This window comes from Sebastes fasciatus, chromosome 3 (genome assembly GCF_043250625.1).
Source record: "Sebastes fasciatus isolate fSebFas1 chromosome 3, fSebFas1.pri, whole genome shotgun sequence".
Lineage (NCBI taxonomy): Eukaryota > Metazoa > Chordata > Actinopteri > Perciformes > Sebastidae > Sebastes > Sebastes fasciatus.
The window spans coordinates 19645479-19657847 of record NC_133797.1 but is presented as its reverse complement, the minus strand read 5'-3'; the positions used below and the strand labels follow the sequence as shown (position 1 = coordinate 19657847).

Sequence of the window (12369 nt, the reverse complement as noted above, 5' to 3'; positions counted from 1 at the left end):
ACCTATTAGTCAACTAATCGACTAAGAGGGGGCAGCCCTAATAAAATATGTACCTTTAATAGACAAAATTAAATGTATTTAAAGGTGTATACTTCTGATGAATTTATTGATTTATTGCAATAAATTGTATTTGTCCTTCATTTTAAATATTATACTAGTGAAACGCAAATTGCAGTCCAGTTCTCATTAAGTTCTCATTAAAACAGCATTGATTACTTTTTCCTTTAGTATTTAAATAGTTCCGATCAATTTGTCATCGTTTCTGTGCACTTCTTTGCAAAGACAGGTGCCGATTTTCTATTCAACTCAACATTCCCAGCAGTCACTCATAACCACAATATCTAAATGACACATGTCCCTGCATTAACATCAGGAGTCACATTTCTCTCCTAGAGTGCATGTAATCCCTCATTTCTCTCCCAACCCAAAAAAATAAAAATCCAGCACACACCAGGGTTTGCAATCATCGTCATGCTGGTCCTACATTTACCAGCTCAGTCAATTACTCTCTCCAATAAATGGACCAAAAAATGTCCTCAATGTGTCACCTGCAAAAGTCCCCTTAAACCGTGACATCATTCCCAAAGACAAATGGCAGGTGTGACAGGAGTCAATACGAGTGTGATCTAGAAGCAATAAGCGTTGGGGATCCCGGGATCCTGGGAGACTTCTGGTCTGCAGTAATGGCTGCAGCGTGGAGGCCAGCTGCTCGCTGTTCTTCTGCAGCAAAGCCTCTGAATTTTTACTTTGTTTCCATCTTAATTCCTCCTTGTTTTCCCTTCAGCTAGTTCGTGACAGAGAACAGACACATCACTTCTGCTCTGTCATTGACTTCTTTTTAGCTGATGAAAATGTGTTGAAGGCGCTCTGTGAGTTCAGGTATTTGATCTGGTATTCAATTTTATTCAGAACTATTATGTGCTGCATATATTCTTCACTGCGGTGGGAAAAAAAGAGACAAATTCCTGCAAAACAACATTTGGTTTCAAAGTCAGGTCTTGTGTAAAAATAGCCAGCAGCCAGTTGTGGCAAGGGTACGCTACCTCCAGAGAGCACACTGCCCGGCTGAAGTACGGGAATATATCATTAAAATAACTCTTTGACATTGAAGCCTGCCGGCATCCATTTTCTGATGTAACCTTTCGTCTTGTTTTAGTCGACCCGACATTTGTTACGGAAGTGCGGCTCAAGATGAGAATGCAGGGCTGAGTTTTCAAACAGAGCACAAAGGTCATATCTGGCTGTAATTATATTCATCAGATGCAGAGGGGGAGAATGCAGTTTCACCCCCCTAAGAAAATATTTAGCACGAGATCAAGCCTGAATTTACCCTAATTTTCTAGCTACTTGTGGCTGCACTTTTCAAAATCTCACGCTTGATTATAAAATTAGAAGCAATGGAAAATATTTTGCATTTTTTTTACTGAGTAATCTATTGTAATAAAGTGTTATTTTTTAAGAAGAGCGGAATGTCTTTTCATTTAAACATGGAGAAAAATGTGCATTTCTGCGTTAAGGGTATGAACTGTTATCATTCATACCCCGCCAAGATGATTTCCACAGGAGAGCGTGTGGCTGCCAGTAGGCTTGAGTAGGCTCTTATGTATTTATGCCTGGAAAGAACCATCTTTTCTGGGGATTGATTCGGTCTGGTCCAGGGCCCGTGCACCAGAGGTGGCAGAGTAAATACCTGAAGACTAATGTCTCTGTTCTGGTAATCAATACTCGCCTCATGACCACACTCCTGGCTACGCTGCCGTTAAAAACAAATTTGTTAATTTTGACAATTTAATTGCTGTGACCATGCATGCCTTGAGTTGTATAAGCAGGTAGTTGAACCTCTCAGTCGGGAAATGGGGTCTCGGAAAAAAGTGTAACCTGTTGGGATTTATGCACGTTTTCTGCTCCCCGTGTGATGAGTGATGAGGTTGAAGTGCCATGCTCGATGTTTTTTTTTTGTCAATGTGGCACGCCTGCTCTTTACAGATTATTTATCGTTGTAATCTTTTTCATTTTTGCTTTAATTTAAATGACATTTTAAAAGTTAATAGTTGTTGTGAGTTTGCATCTAAATGTATTATTTATTTTTAATTTAATTTATTATTTATAACACTTAATTTGAGTTAATTCCATATTTTTACACACACATTTTGATAGTTTAAATCCAACTGATAAAAGCTTGTACTTCCCCCACACACACACATACACACACACACACACACACACACACACACACACACACACACACACACACACACACACACACGCATAACACCACCAAAACCTCAGACTTGTCAAATTAAAACAAGAAAAAAATAAACAGTATTCGCTTTAGGAAGAGAAAGAGTGAGAAGTTAACACGTAGCCTGTCACTTATCTGCACATTTCATGACTCTGGTCAAAATAGCTTTTCTTGCTTTTCTGATGTTGATGGTCAGTAGTTTCGTTGCACTCACGTCAGTGTATATTATACTGAGGAGGAACTATTAATAACTCGTGCTTGAGGGTAATAGAAGGAGCGTGAGGTTTAGTTACATCAGCCTGTGTGTTTGTAAGGCTTGATACTGTGTGTTAGTAGCGCAGTGAATTAGGTTGCTGAGCATGTTTACACTGAAATGCAAAGAAGCTGAAATGCATCTCTGTATTTTAAGCTTGTGATAAGTCCCCTGTCCACTTGCTCGGTGTGAATACGATGGCATGTGGTACGTATTAGAGGAGCTGGTAGTAATTTCACTGCTGCTAACTAAAGAATCCTCCAGGGAGGCTTAATTACAGGAAGACCATTCTAAATATCAGCGAGCTGCATATTTTCCATGACAAGAGATTTTTTTATCCTCTAGCAGTTTCAAAGTATAGAGCCACATGACGCGGTTGTGCGTTTTCAGGAAGTGCAAATTGATCTCCCCTCAGGTGATGGTGAAAAAAAAAAATTCACTAAATACGTGTTCAGCGTCTCGCTGGATTAAAACTGTGTTGCTTTTACCAGAAACGCTGGATTTAGAAAACATGCACAGAAGCAGCGAAAGCTCTCGCTATACTGCCAGCTCTGTTTACAGAGAGGGAGGACTCGCCAGCCGCTCTTTGTGCTGTGGACTTGTGTCTGTGGATCCTCACCATGCACCGCTGGGCTCTCTAAATGTTTGCAGATTACCATTTTTCTTAAATAATCCATTTGGAACCTCAAGTCATGTTGAGTTGAAATCAAAACGGGCAGTGTGTGACCCTCATTTTGTGTTTTAAATGTGTTTGAATGATCTTTGTGTTTGTTTTGATGCATTTAAGGATCAGCATTATGTCAGTCTTTTGTCTGCCTCGTTTTGCTAGTTGTTTTCAGTTTGTGTGCCTGCACAAAGTCAGCATTGCTCCTAACTGATGAACCGAGGTTAAACAGCAGTGCTGGTCAACTTTGTAAATGTTTTTTTTAGAGGATAAACCCCAAATACTTTACAAAATATGGCCTTTTTTTCTGTTGGAAAAACAAAGTTTATATCTTAGGAAACTGACAAAAACAAGATAAAGATAATGTTTTACAAAATTTACAAGTTGTTTTAATAAGTAGGTTCAAATCGGTGTGTGTTTTATGAAGAGTGCTAAATGAATGCAATTCTGAAAATAAAGATAATACTCAACTCTAGATTTTATTTGAGATTGTTACGATAATCACTGATTTAAATGAACAACCTTCTTTATATTTACCACGACACCACTAGTAGCTGTAGCTTTAAACAGTGGAAATATTAGAGCACAACTACTTTTTATTAGTCAGTCTAAAAATAACGTTTCCACTGTCATTATGTAATGGTTGCTTATACTGTAATTGCTGTTTTTTTTTACATAGAAAAGATATGAGTCAGGGTGTTTTGTTTCAGTTAAAAATAAAATCTGCTCAAATATGTGATCATTGAAAGCCACCAAACTCTGCACTGAAATAAAGTTGAACCTATTTAATGTGCTATAACCTACAATACAATATGAAATAAATGTAACTCCATGCATAGCACTGTATATGACCTGTATTTAAAGCAAAAATAAAAAGCCCTCTTTCCCCCCTCCAGCGTCCGAGGAGGATATTCTCAAAAGCAAGCAGTCCATCAGGAGTCAGGCTCTGGGAAATCAAAACTCTGAGAGTGACTCGTTACTTGACGGAGACGACGACACCCTGTCATCCTTAGAGGAGAAGGACCTGGAGAACCTAACAGGTAAAGAAATCCTCTCCACCTCTCAGTCATCCTCACCCCTCCCAGCCCTGCCACGCCGTTTGTCCTGCGGCCCAGACAAAATAAAGAAACATGCCTCGTTGTCATTCTCACATAGCTTAATATCCCACATATGCAGCTCCACTGTTTCGCAGCACTGAATCGTGAGACTTCTGCACGACATCTCCCATAGGATCTCATTGATTTTTCCCATATGATGTTGCTGTTTTGCTTTGATATCACAACATGCTGTTTTGCAGATATCTTGTAGCATTGTTAGACTCCTTATGTACAAGGAAAAAACAGGCATTTAATGGAAGCCTTACCCAGCATTAGACAACTCTTTCATTATGGCACAGCTATCCAGTGAAAACACAGTATTTTCAGTTGCCACTGGAGGTCTGCTTCACAAACACACACAGCAGCAACTCTCTAAACATTTTTTTTAATCCAGCAGTAGCTGAGTTTATCCCAGGATACTGCTCACGCTGTTATCTGATTCAAGAGAAAGCATAAATAAAAACCTCCCTCATGAGCCTATTAGCCTGATCAAACCACCTCCCAATACAACCTTATATTACGTTTTAATACTGTCAGCTCTTTGTTGCTTTTGATATTTAAAGAATCCTAATTAAATATAATATAGTCCGCTAATCGGATTGCAGTGTAATCCGCATTTTTTTATGCGCATAGTGACAGCAGCTCACCACACTAAGCTGCATTAATGGGGCTCAGAGTGCTATTAAAATAACGCAACCAGGAGGACAATAGGATTAAACGTTGAGTCCTGTCTAATAAAGTGATGTGTATACTGTGAGAATATAGAGGAGAGATCTCGTCTTAAGCAGCCAGGTGTAATTGAATGTCTTTTGACTCAATGGAACAAATAAAAACCTGTTATTTCAAACCCACGGATAACATGTCAGTACGCACGGGGGTGTTCACAAGAAGCAGAGGGATGAACATATATATCTGTTTATTCCATCCAGTGTGCAGAGTGTGCAGGGTGCTCAGGGAAATCAAGCCGAGCTCCGAGCCTCTTTTCTTCGCAGAAGCACATCTGCAAACACACAATGGCTCCATGTTCTGCAGCAGAGCCGGCCAGAGCTCAGAGCCACACAGCTCCCATGAGCCGAGCTCTCATTGTCATACTGGCATAAATTAAGATTGATGAGAGATTAAACAGAGCTTCGCCCAAACCACCGGCAATCAATGCCTTCTGACTGACTGACAGTTTGACAATAATGACTTTAAGTTTGACACTTTTTATTATTTATTTTTAGGGCAAGTTTAAGGCCTGTAATATGTTATTTGGAGAACTATATCTCATACACTTTCTTATCCTTATCCTTTAGTTTGTCCACTACTTTAAAGTCAAAACTGCTTCACCAAATGAAAATCTGCCCAAAGATTGTAGGTCAACCACCTTGAGAAATTCTATGAATCAGCCTATCATAATAACATCTTAAGGCTGGCTAACACCATCGTCTCTGACCCCAACCATGTTTTGAACAGTGAATATCAATTGTTACCATCAAATCAGGGAGATACAGGGTTCCACGATTTAATGAGGTTAGACTGAAGAAGCCCTCTTTTGTACACCAGTCAATCCTAAAACTAAATATGGAGCCTAATCCCAGATCAAATGTATGTCGAAGGGCCCTAAATATCATATTCTGTGATTGTAATGTTTAAATGTACTACCCTTGTTTCTTGTCTTTGTCCTTTTTGTGATGTTGCAAATGGAGCTGCTGTGATGCAAAACAAATTTCAGACCTGTCTGACGATAAAGTATTATCGTATTATCGTATTGTATAGTATTTATGCATCGATTAATTGTAAGATTATAAATCTCCAGGATGAAAACTAAGACAGTGTTTGAATTAGCCTCGCAATTTAAATATACTCTAATGCAAAAATAGTTTTACATAAACACAATTTGTATTAGAAATAGTCCTAACTTTAAAAATAGGCATTATCCTTGGGGTGTTTATCTCCAACTTTCCTTATTCGGAGTTGAAGGAGCTGCTGATGTGATTGTATTATCATTCTGATTTCACTTTTTGCGCTTTATCCAATGACATAAAGTAGCCAACTGTTCACTTATAGAAGCTTAAATTTAAGGATTTGTTTGTATTTGCATTTGGATTTTTTTTAAGACAAACAACCCATCAGCTCCTCGTTGAGTTTCTATGTTTCCCTTTATTGCGTAAAACGCGCATATTTCCCCTCGTGGATAGGAGGACATGCTTCTTCTGTCTCTGACCGAGCCGTGGCCTGTGTCTCTCTGTCTGCTGTGTCTGTCCTCCAGGCCCAGTGAACCTGAGCACCAGCGCTCAGCTGGTGGCTCCGGCCGTGGTGGTGAGAGGCACCCTGTCCATCACCGCCTCCGAGCTCTACTTCGAGGTGGACGAAGACGAGCCTGGCTTCAAGGCCATCGATCCAAAGGTAAGAGAGACTCCGAGCTCCATTGATTGATCGTCTGAGATTGTCAACTTATAGAAGCCATGCTTGCTTGGATTTAACCTTTTTATAGTGCTGCTATACATGCAGGCTGACGAATATAGCCTCAATATCTACAAGTGTGTCATTTTAAATGAGCATAAAAAGGCGACTATGAGTGTGTTGATCTGAATTTGTCAAAGAAGAGATTTATATATTATGTCTGTCTATGAATTAACAATATGACAATATTTGAATTGAAATGGAGGAGAAAAAAAAGTTAGCTTTAATTTAACGTGTTATACTAAACAATATTTTTGGTAGTGAATATAAAAAAATGTTTTCTTCATTAATATTTTTAAGTATACATTTAACACCAAGACAACATTTAATATTGTTTTGTGGTGATAAGAAATGGAGTGTTTTTCTTATAAATAAATAAATAATCAACCTATATTTAGGGGAAAACATAACGACAAATGAATCAGGCCTTCTCGTTAGTAATGATCATCCAGCATATTTAGTTTTTTTTTTAAATAAATAAATTGCACATAAATATAATGCTTTGATTAAAAAATAAATAATGCACATTAAAATGTGGGCTAATATGAGTAATTGTAGTGGTTATAGTGTGCTACTAGTGACTCCATGCTAACTGTGGCTGACCCACAGGTGGTTGTGATGGTGCAGTTTAACACTGCGTGAAATTGTCGTAATTGTTTTTTTAGATATGTTGTTGTGCATTTAAATAAGCTCATTTTAGTAACATCCACATTTATTTGAATGCGAATTTGATATCAGAATTCATTCATTTAAACTTGATCTAAAAATCAGCCGCATTAACTAGATTAAGGCTTCAGTTAAACTGTATAGGCCCTCACCGTGCTATAGTGCTGCTGTTAAAACACATATATTTATATATATTTATATATATTAACATGAGTCCGTTGATTTACGTTCACTAGAAAATCCTTTAGAGCCGGTTTTTCACTGTAAAAAATAACATATGACCTAAAGAGGGCTATGCACAGTCCTTCTTTAAATTTAAGCAAAAGCGTTTTTTATTTTTCCTTTTTCTCTTTCCCCATGCAGCGTTGATCACAGATCCAAATGAATCATTTAACGATTCTCTTCATTAAGACAATAGCAAAAAAAAAAAAAATGCAACAGATGTTTCTGTCACATCAGCTGTCAAAACACGTCAAGACACGAGGCCAAGTTTGTAATTTAATTTGCAACATTTTTATTAACATTTTTTTTTTTTTTAAAGTCACATAATAATAAAAAAAAAAATTGAACTTGGCACGCTACATTATTATTATTCTTTCACTTAAACGATTTTTGTGCATATATTTAAATAAAAGTTTCTTCACTTTGTGAAAACATTTAAAAGAAGACAACTGAAAAATTCTTACATTTAATCTTAAAAATGTACCTTCACTTCTTTTTCCCCTCTGTGGCAGTGGCCCAATTTGCTCCATTTAAAAAGGGTTATTTTTGTTACTGATTTTCTTTTTTTTTCTTTTTCACATTGCTTGGAGGAGAATCAGCTGCAGGATCATCTTTTTTTTGTCCTTCTCTGAAGTTTTTTTTATCCCAAAAAAAAAGTCTCTCTCGTCTCTCTTGTCTGTCTTTATTATCTCATTATAGTTTGTCCAAGCTTTTAGCATTGGTGAGGATCTCCCTCGCTAGTCTCCACGTCTGCTTAGCAGCAGCCTCCAGGGCCGAGTGAGGCTTTCCCTGAAACAAGTCCAAGTTTGGCAAGAAGTAGTGGGGACATCTGCGGCACTGCAGACACGAGATGAGCTGCAGCAGGATGCCGTTCAGTCGGTCTCCGAGACAAGACTCGTCCCAGTCCGTCTCCCTCGGGTGCTTCTCGCACTCGTACAGCAGCAGCGTCTTCATGTGGTAGTTCTGCAGCGGCTGTCCAGGCAGCTCCAGGTGTCTGTCTCTCAGCGTCTTCAGCACCGACAAACACTTCTTCCTGCAGCCGGCCATCAACAGCCTGTTCTCGGCCTCGCTGAACTGCAACACCCAGGCGTCGCTTTCTGCAGAGCTCTGCTTGCCAGTCAACGAGTAGCACTCTTTGGAGAGCAGGTTAAAACCCTCAGCTTTCACTTCTGCTACTCTATTCGGACCTGGCCATGGGATGTGAGGCATTGGCCACTGAGCTGCACTGCGAGGCCAAATCCCAGTGCATTTGAACGCAGGGGTGATCTGCACAACATACCTCTCTCTGATCCTCAGCCTGACCTCGCTGGTGTCTGCAACCATCTTCACCACATCTCTGTAGCTGCATTTATCCACCGCCTGCGCCACCAGAGTTTGGAACCTGGAGCGGATCTTCCGGGCGGATAAGTAGCCCGAGGCGGTGATGAACTCGACCCAGAGAGACATGCTCCTCTTGCGGCCGTCGCTCAGCTTCAGCACCGCGCAGCCTGGCAAAGAGCCGTCGTCCACGAAGTTGAACACCCCCATTTGGTTGAGGTAGAGCACCACCTCGAACTCGTTTGGAGAGATGACCTCCATGCCTTCGTAGCGAGCGTCTATCTCGCTCAAGGAGCTGATGAAGCGAGGCTCCTGCACCTCCACCTCCTTCAGGACATCCGACACCACTTTGCAGACCTCCCTGATGGTCTTCGCGATGGCCGCTTTGCGCGCTTGGCACCGCTCGTTGTGGTATTTGTTGAGCTGGTAGACCAGCTTCGCCTGCGTCGCTATCATGTTGGGGCAGAGGTGGTCCGGGCTGTACACCACCGGGGAGTCGCAGTAGGTTGACGGATCCAATGCTTTTACCGGTATAAAGCCAAGAGGCAAAACAGCTTGGAAAAGTGAGTAATAATAATAAAAATAAAAAAAAAGTTGCTTTTTTTAGCAGCGGATGGACGTCAGTGTGAGGAGGAAACGGATAGGGATGCAACGGATTAGCCTGCTAAAATAAAATATCAGTCCAACTCATGAGCACTTCTTCCAGCAGCAGCAGCACTATAGGAATACATTCATATTCAAGGTTGCACCATGTCACCATCCGTGTCCTAAAGGCTAAAACATCGCCTGTGAGAGCTCATCTCCTCTTCTTGTCCTCTCCTCTGCTCACTTTTCGTCCACACTCAGCTGTGAATCTGGACTTGTGTAGTTTATGAATGGTTCCTTTAGCAAGAGTGAAAAGTGGGTCGGGCTTCTCCTCCTGCAATCATGTGCCGAGCTGTCAGTGCGCGCAGCCAATCAGAGGAGCGCGTGGAGGAGCTCCAGTCCAGCTCGAGCAGCACCGCGAGGAGCGAGGAGCTGTCTGCATGCTCCACAAACTCCTCCACACAGGAAAACACCAACCTATAGAGAGGTTTATATTTTAGATTCCACTGTATATATACTCTGTAAGACACATTTGTCTTAGAGAAACGTGTTATCAGTGTTGCTCTTTGCGCGTAATTTAGCGCTCCAGAGGATTATAGGAGTGTATATAGGCAAAAGTGTGAGTGACAGACTTTAACTTTAGATTTTATTAGTTTGCAGATAAAGTCTCTCCTTTTCTCTCCGGTTTTAATTTTAAAAGTGTTTTTTCGTGTTTTTTTCCTCGCCTTGTTGTCACCTGAAAGGCTCTGTTATTGCAGCTTTTTTCTCTCTCTCTCTCATTAACAGCAAGTATTATTTATTCTCCTCACTCCACACAGGAAAACACCAACCTATAGAGAGGTATATTCCACTGTATATACTCTCTAAGACACGCAGCAGTAAAACATTTTATCAGTGTTGCTCTTTGCGCGTAATTTGGCCACGATGCGCTCCAGAGGATTATAGGAGTGTATAGGCAAAAATGTGAGTGACAGCCTTTAACTTTAGACTTTATTATTCTGTAGATAAAGTATCTCCTTTTCATCTCCGGTTTTTAATTTAAAGTGTTTTTTCGTGTTTTTCCTCGCCCTTGTTGTCACCTGAAAGGCTCTTGTTATTGCAGCTTTTTTTTCTCTCTCTCATTAACAGCAAGTATTATTTATTCTCATCCATTTTTTACGCAGCATGTCCTACTTGTATTGCAAAAAGTCTGATCAGTCAAGTCAGTGGGATTTTCCCTTTTTTTCAAATTGGGCATATTTGTAAATTAAATTACAACTCGGAAAATAAAACAATATTTATGTCATTCTTTTTTTACTTATAGCCTATATACGGTCTTCATTTAAGATCATTTTATTGATTTATTCTGGGATACGTCCTTTTAGCGATTGTGTTTTTATCACATTCATGTGAAATTATATCTTTCTTTTCATTATAAAACAGTGAATATTTGGGCTGTTGAATATTGTTTATTATTTGTGTTAATGTGCATTTTTAAATAGTAAAATGTGTGGAGTGCACCTGCAGCTTGTATAGGCTGAGAGAAGCTTGAATTAGTGAAATGATCAGACAAATAAACGTTACTAATATCCACCTGATAAGATTTTTTAAACTAATCAATTGATTTAAATTTTCATTGGACATCTAGTGTTATTTACACGGTCGATATTTTGGATTGAGTCAAATAACTGGAACAAGAAGAAGTGTGTCCGCGGCTTCACACACACACACACACACACACACACACACGTACACACACGTACACACAAACACACACACACACAAACACACACACACACACACACACACACACACACACACACACACACACTCGTTAATTTGCCCGTGGGTTTATCACCGTGATCCTTGTCCATACTGAATAATTGAAGCAGGGGTCTCTCGGAGCTTGTAATTGAAGTCCCCTTGTCACCCAGACTTCATGTTGGAGGACTAAAGAAGTCTTTACTTTCCTCCCACAGACACGCGGCTGCGGTGTGAGGAGACACATTTAGACATGGAAGCATAGGGGAACTATATAAAAACCCGCAGAGAAAGCCTTATGAGATGTTTAGGTTAAGTATTGTTGTTGCAGCCTGGTATACCTTTGCAGTCCTTTAACGCCCTAGTTAACGAGGTCGCGGTCATTATGGCCGTCTGGCTAAAATTAGATGGAGCTAATTGGACATTTTTCTCCTGCTTTTAAATCTCCCTTCATTCAAGGCTTCAGTTAAATACATGTTTTTTTTATTTTTTTTTATTTACGGTTAAAGGAATACATACACATACTTGTAAAAGGGACATACAGACAGCAGCAACAACATATATAAAACAAAAAAAGAAACATAAGAAAAGGACCTGTTGTAATAGTGCAGTGTCAAGAGATAAGTTCATATTCATATACATACATATTCATATTTACATACAACCAACCTCGCATATATATATATATATATATACATACAGTATATACATATATCTATATTCACACGAGCATACATATAGATATCCACTTAGACACATTCGCTTACACAATTATCTATTCTATTTTACAGACAAAAAAGGACATATTTACATCCCTTTAGTTGACCTTTATCAACATTATTTATTAATTTTTATTTAACTCCAATGCTGACCCTGACTCAAAGTATCCCACTCACAATGAAAAATGATATTCTGTTCTTTATTTCTATTAACATCCCTCTCAAGAACCCACTGATGTTTCAAAAACATTTTGAAACGTTCAGTGTTTAGCTGCTGTCTAAATGTCTAAATGTCTAAATACATGTTTTAATTCCAAGTGATTATCTTTTGACAAAACATTCACTTCCTCACTGTCATATAGCGACATTAGACTACAACTTTTCTATATAGTTAAATCATTCCTGTAATTTCAGAAAGT

At 39.4% G+C, this 12369-nt stretch overlaps 2 protein-coding genes across 24 annotated transcripts in view; one reads left to right on the top strand and one right to left on the bottom strand.

Annotated features, from left to right (window-relative positions):
• The window catches only part of lrba (LPS-responsive vesicle trafficking, beach and anchor containing), a 241565-nt gene that overhangs the window by 143634 nt on the left and 85562 nt on the right, over positions 1-12369 (top strand). For all 23 annotated transcript variants that reach the window (XM_074629449.1, XM_074629440.1, XM_074629454.1 and 20 more), the window contains 2 exons: positions 4056-4199; positions 6508-6644. In XM_074629449.1, coding sequence (XP_074485550.1) covers positions 4056-4199; positions 6508-6644 — 281 coding nt within the window. The remainder of the gene's footprint in view (positions 1-4055; positions 4200-6507; positions 6645-12369) is intronic.
• mab21l2 (mab-21-like 2) lies at positions 8146-9756 on the bottom strand. Its single transcript, XM_074629455.1, has one exon. The coding sequence runs from the start codon at positions 9360-9362 to the stop codon at positions 8283-8285; it is 1080 nt and encodes a 359-aa protein (XP_074485556.1). The 5' UTR covers positions 9363-9756; the 3' UTR covers positions 8146-8282.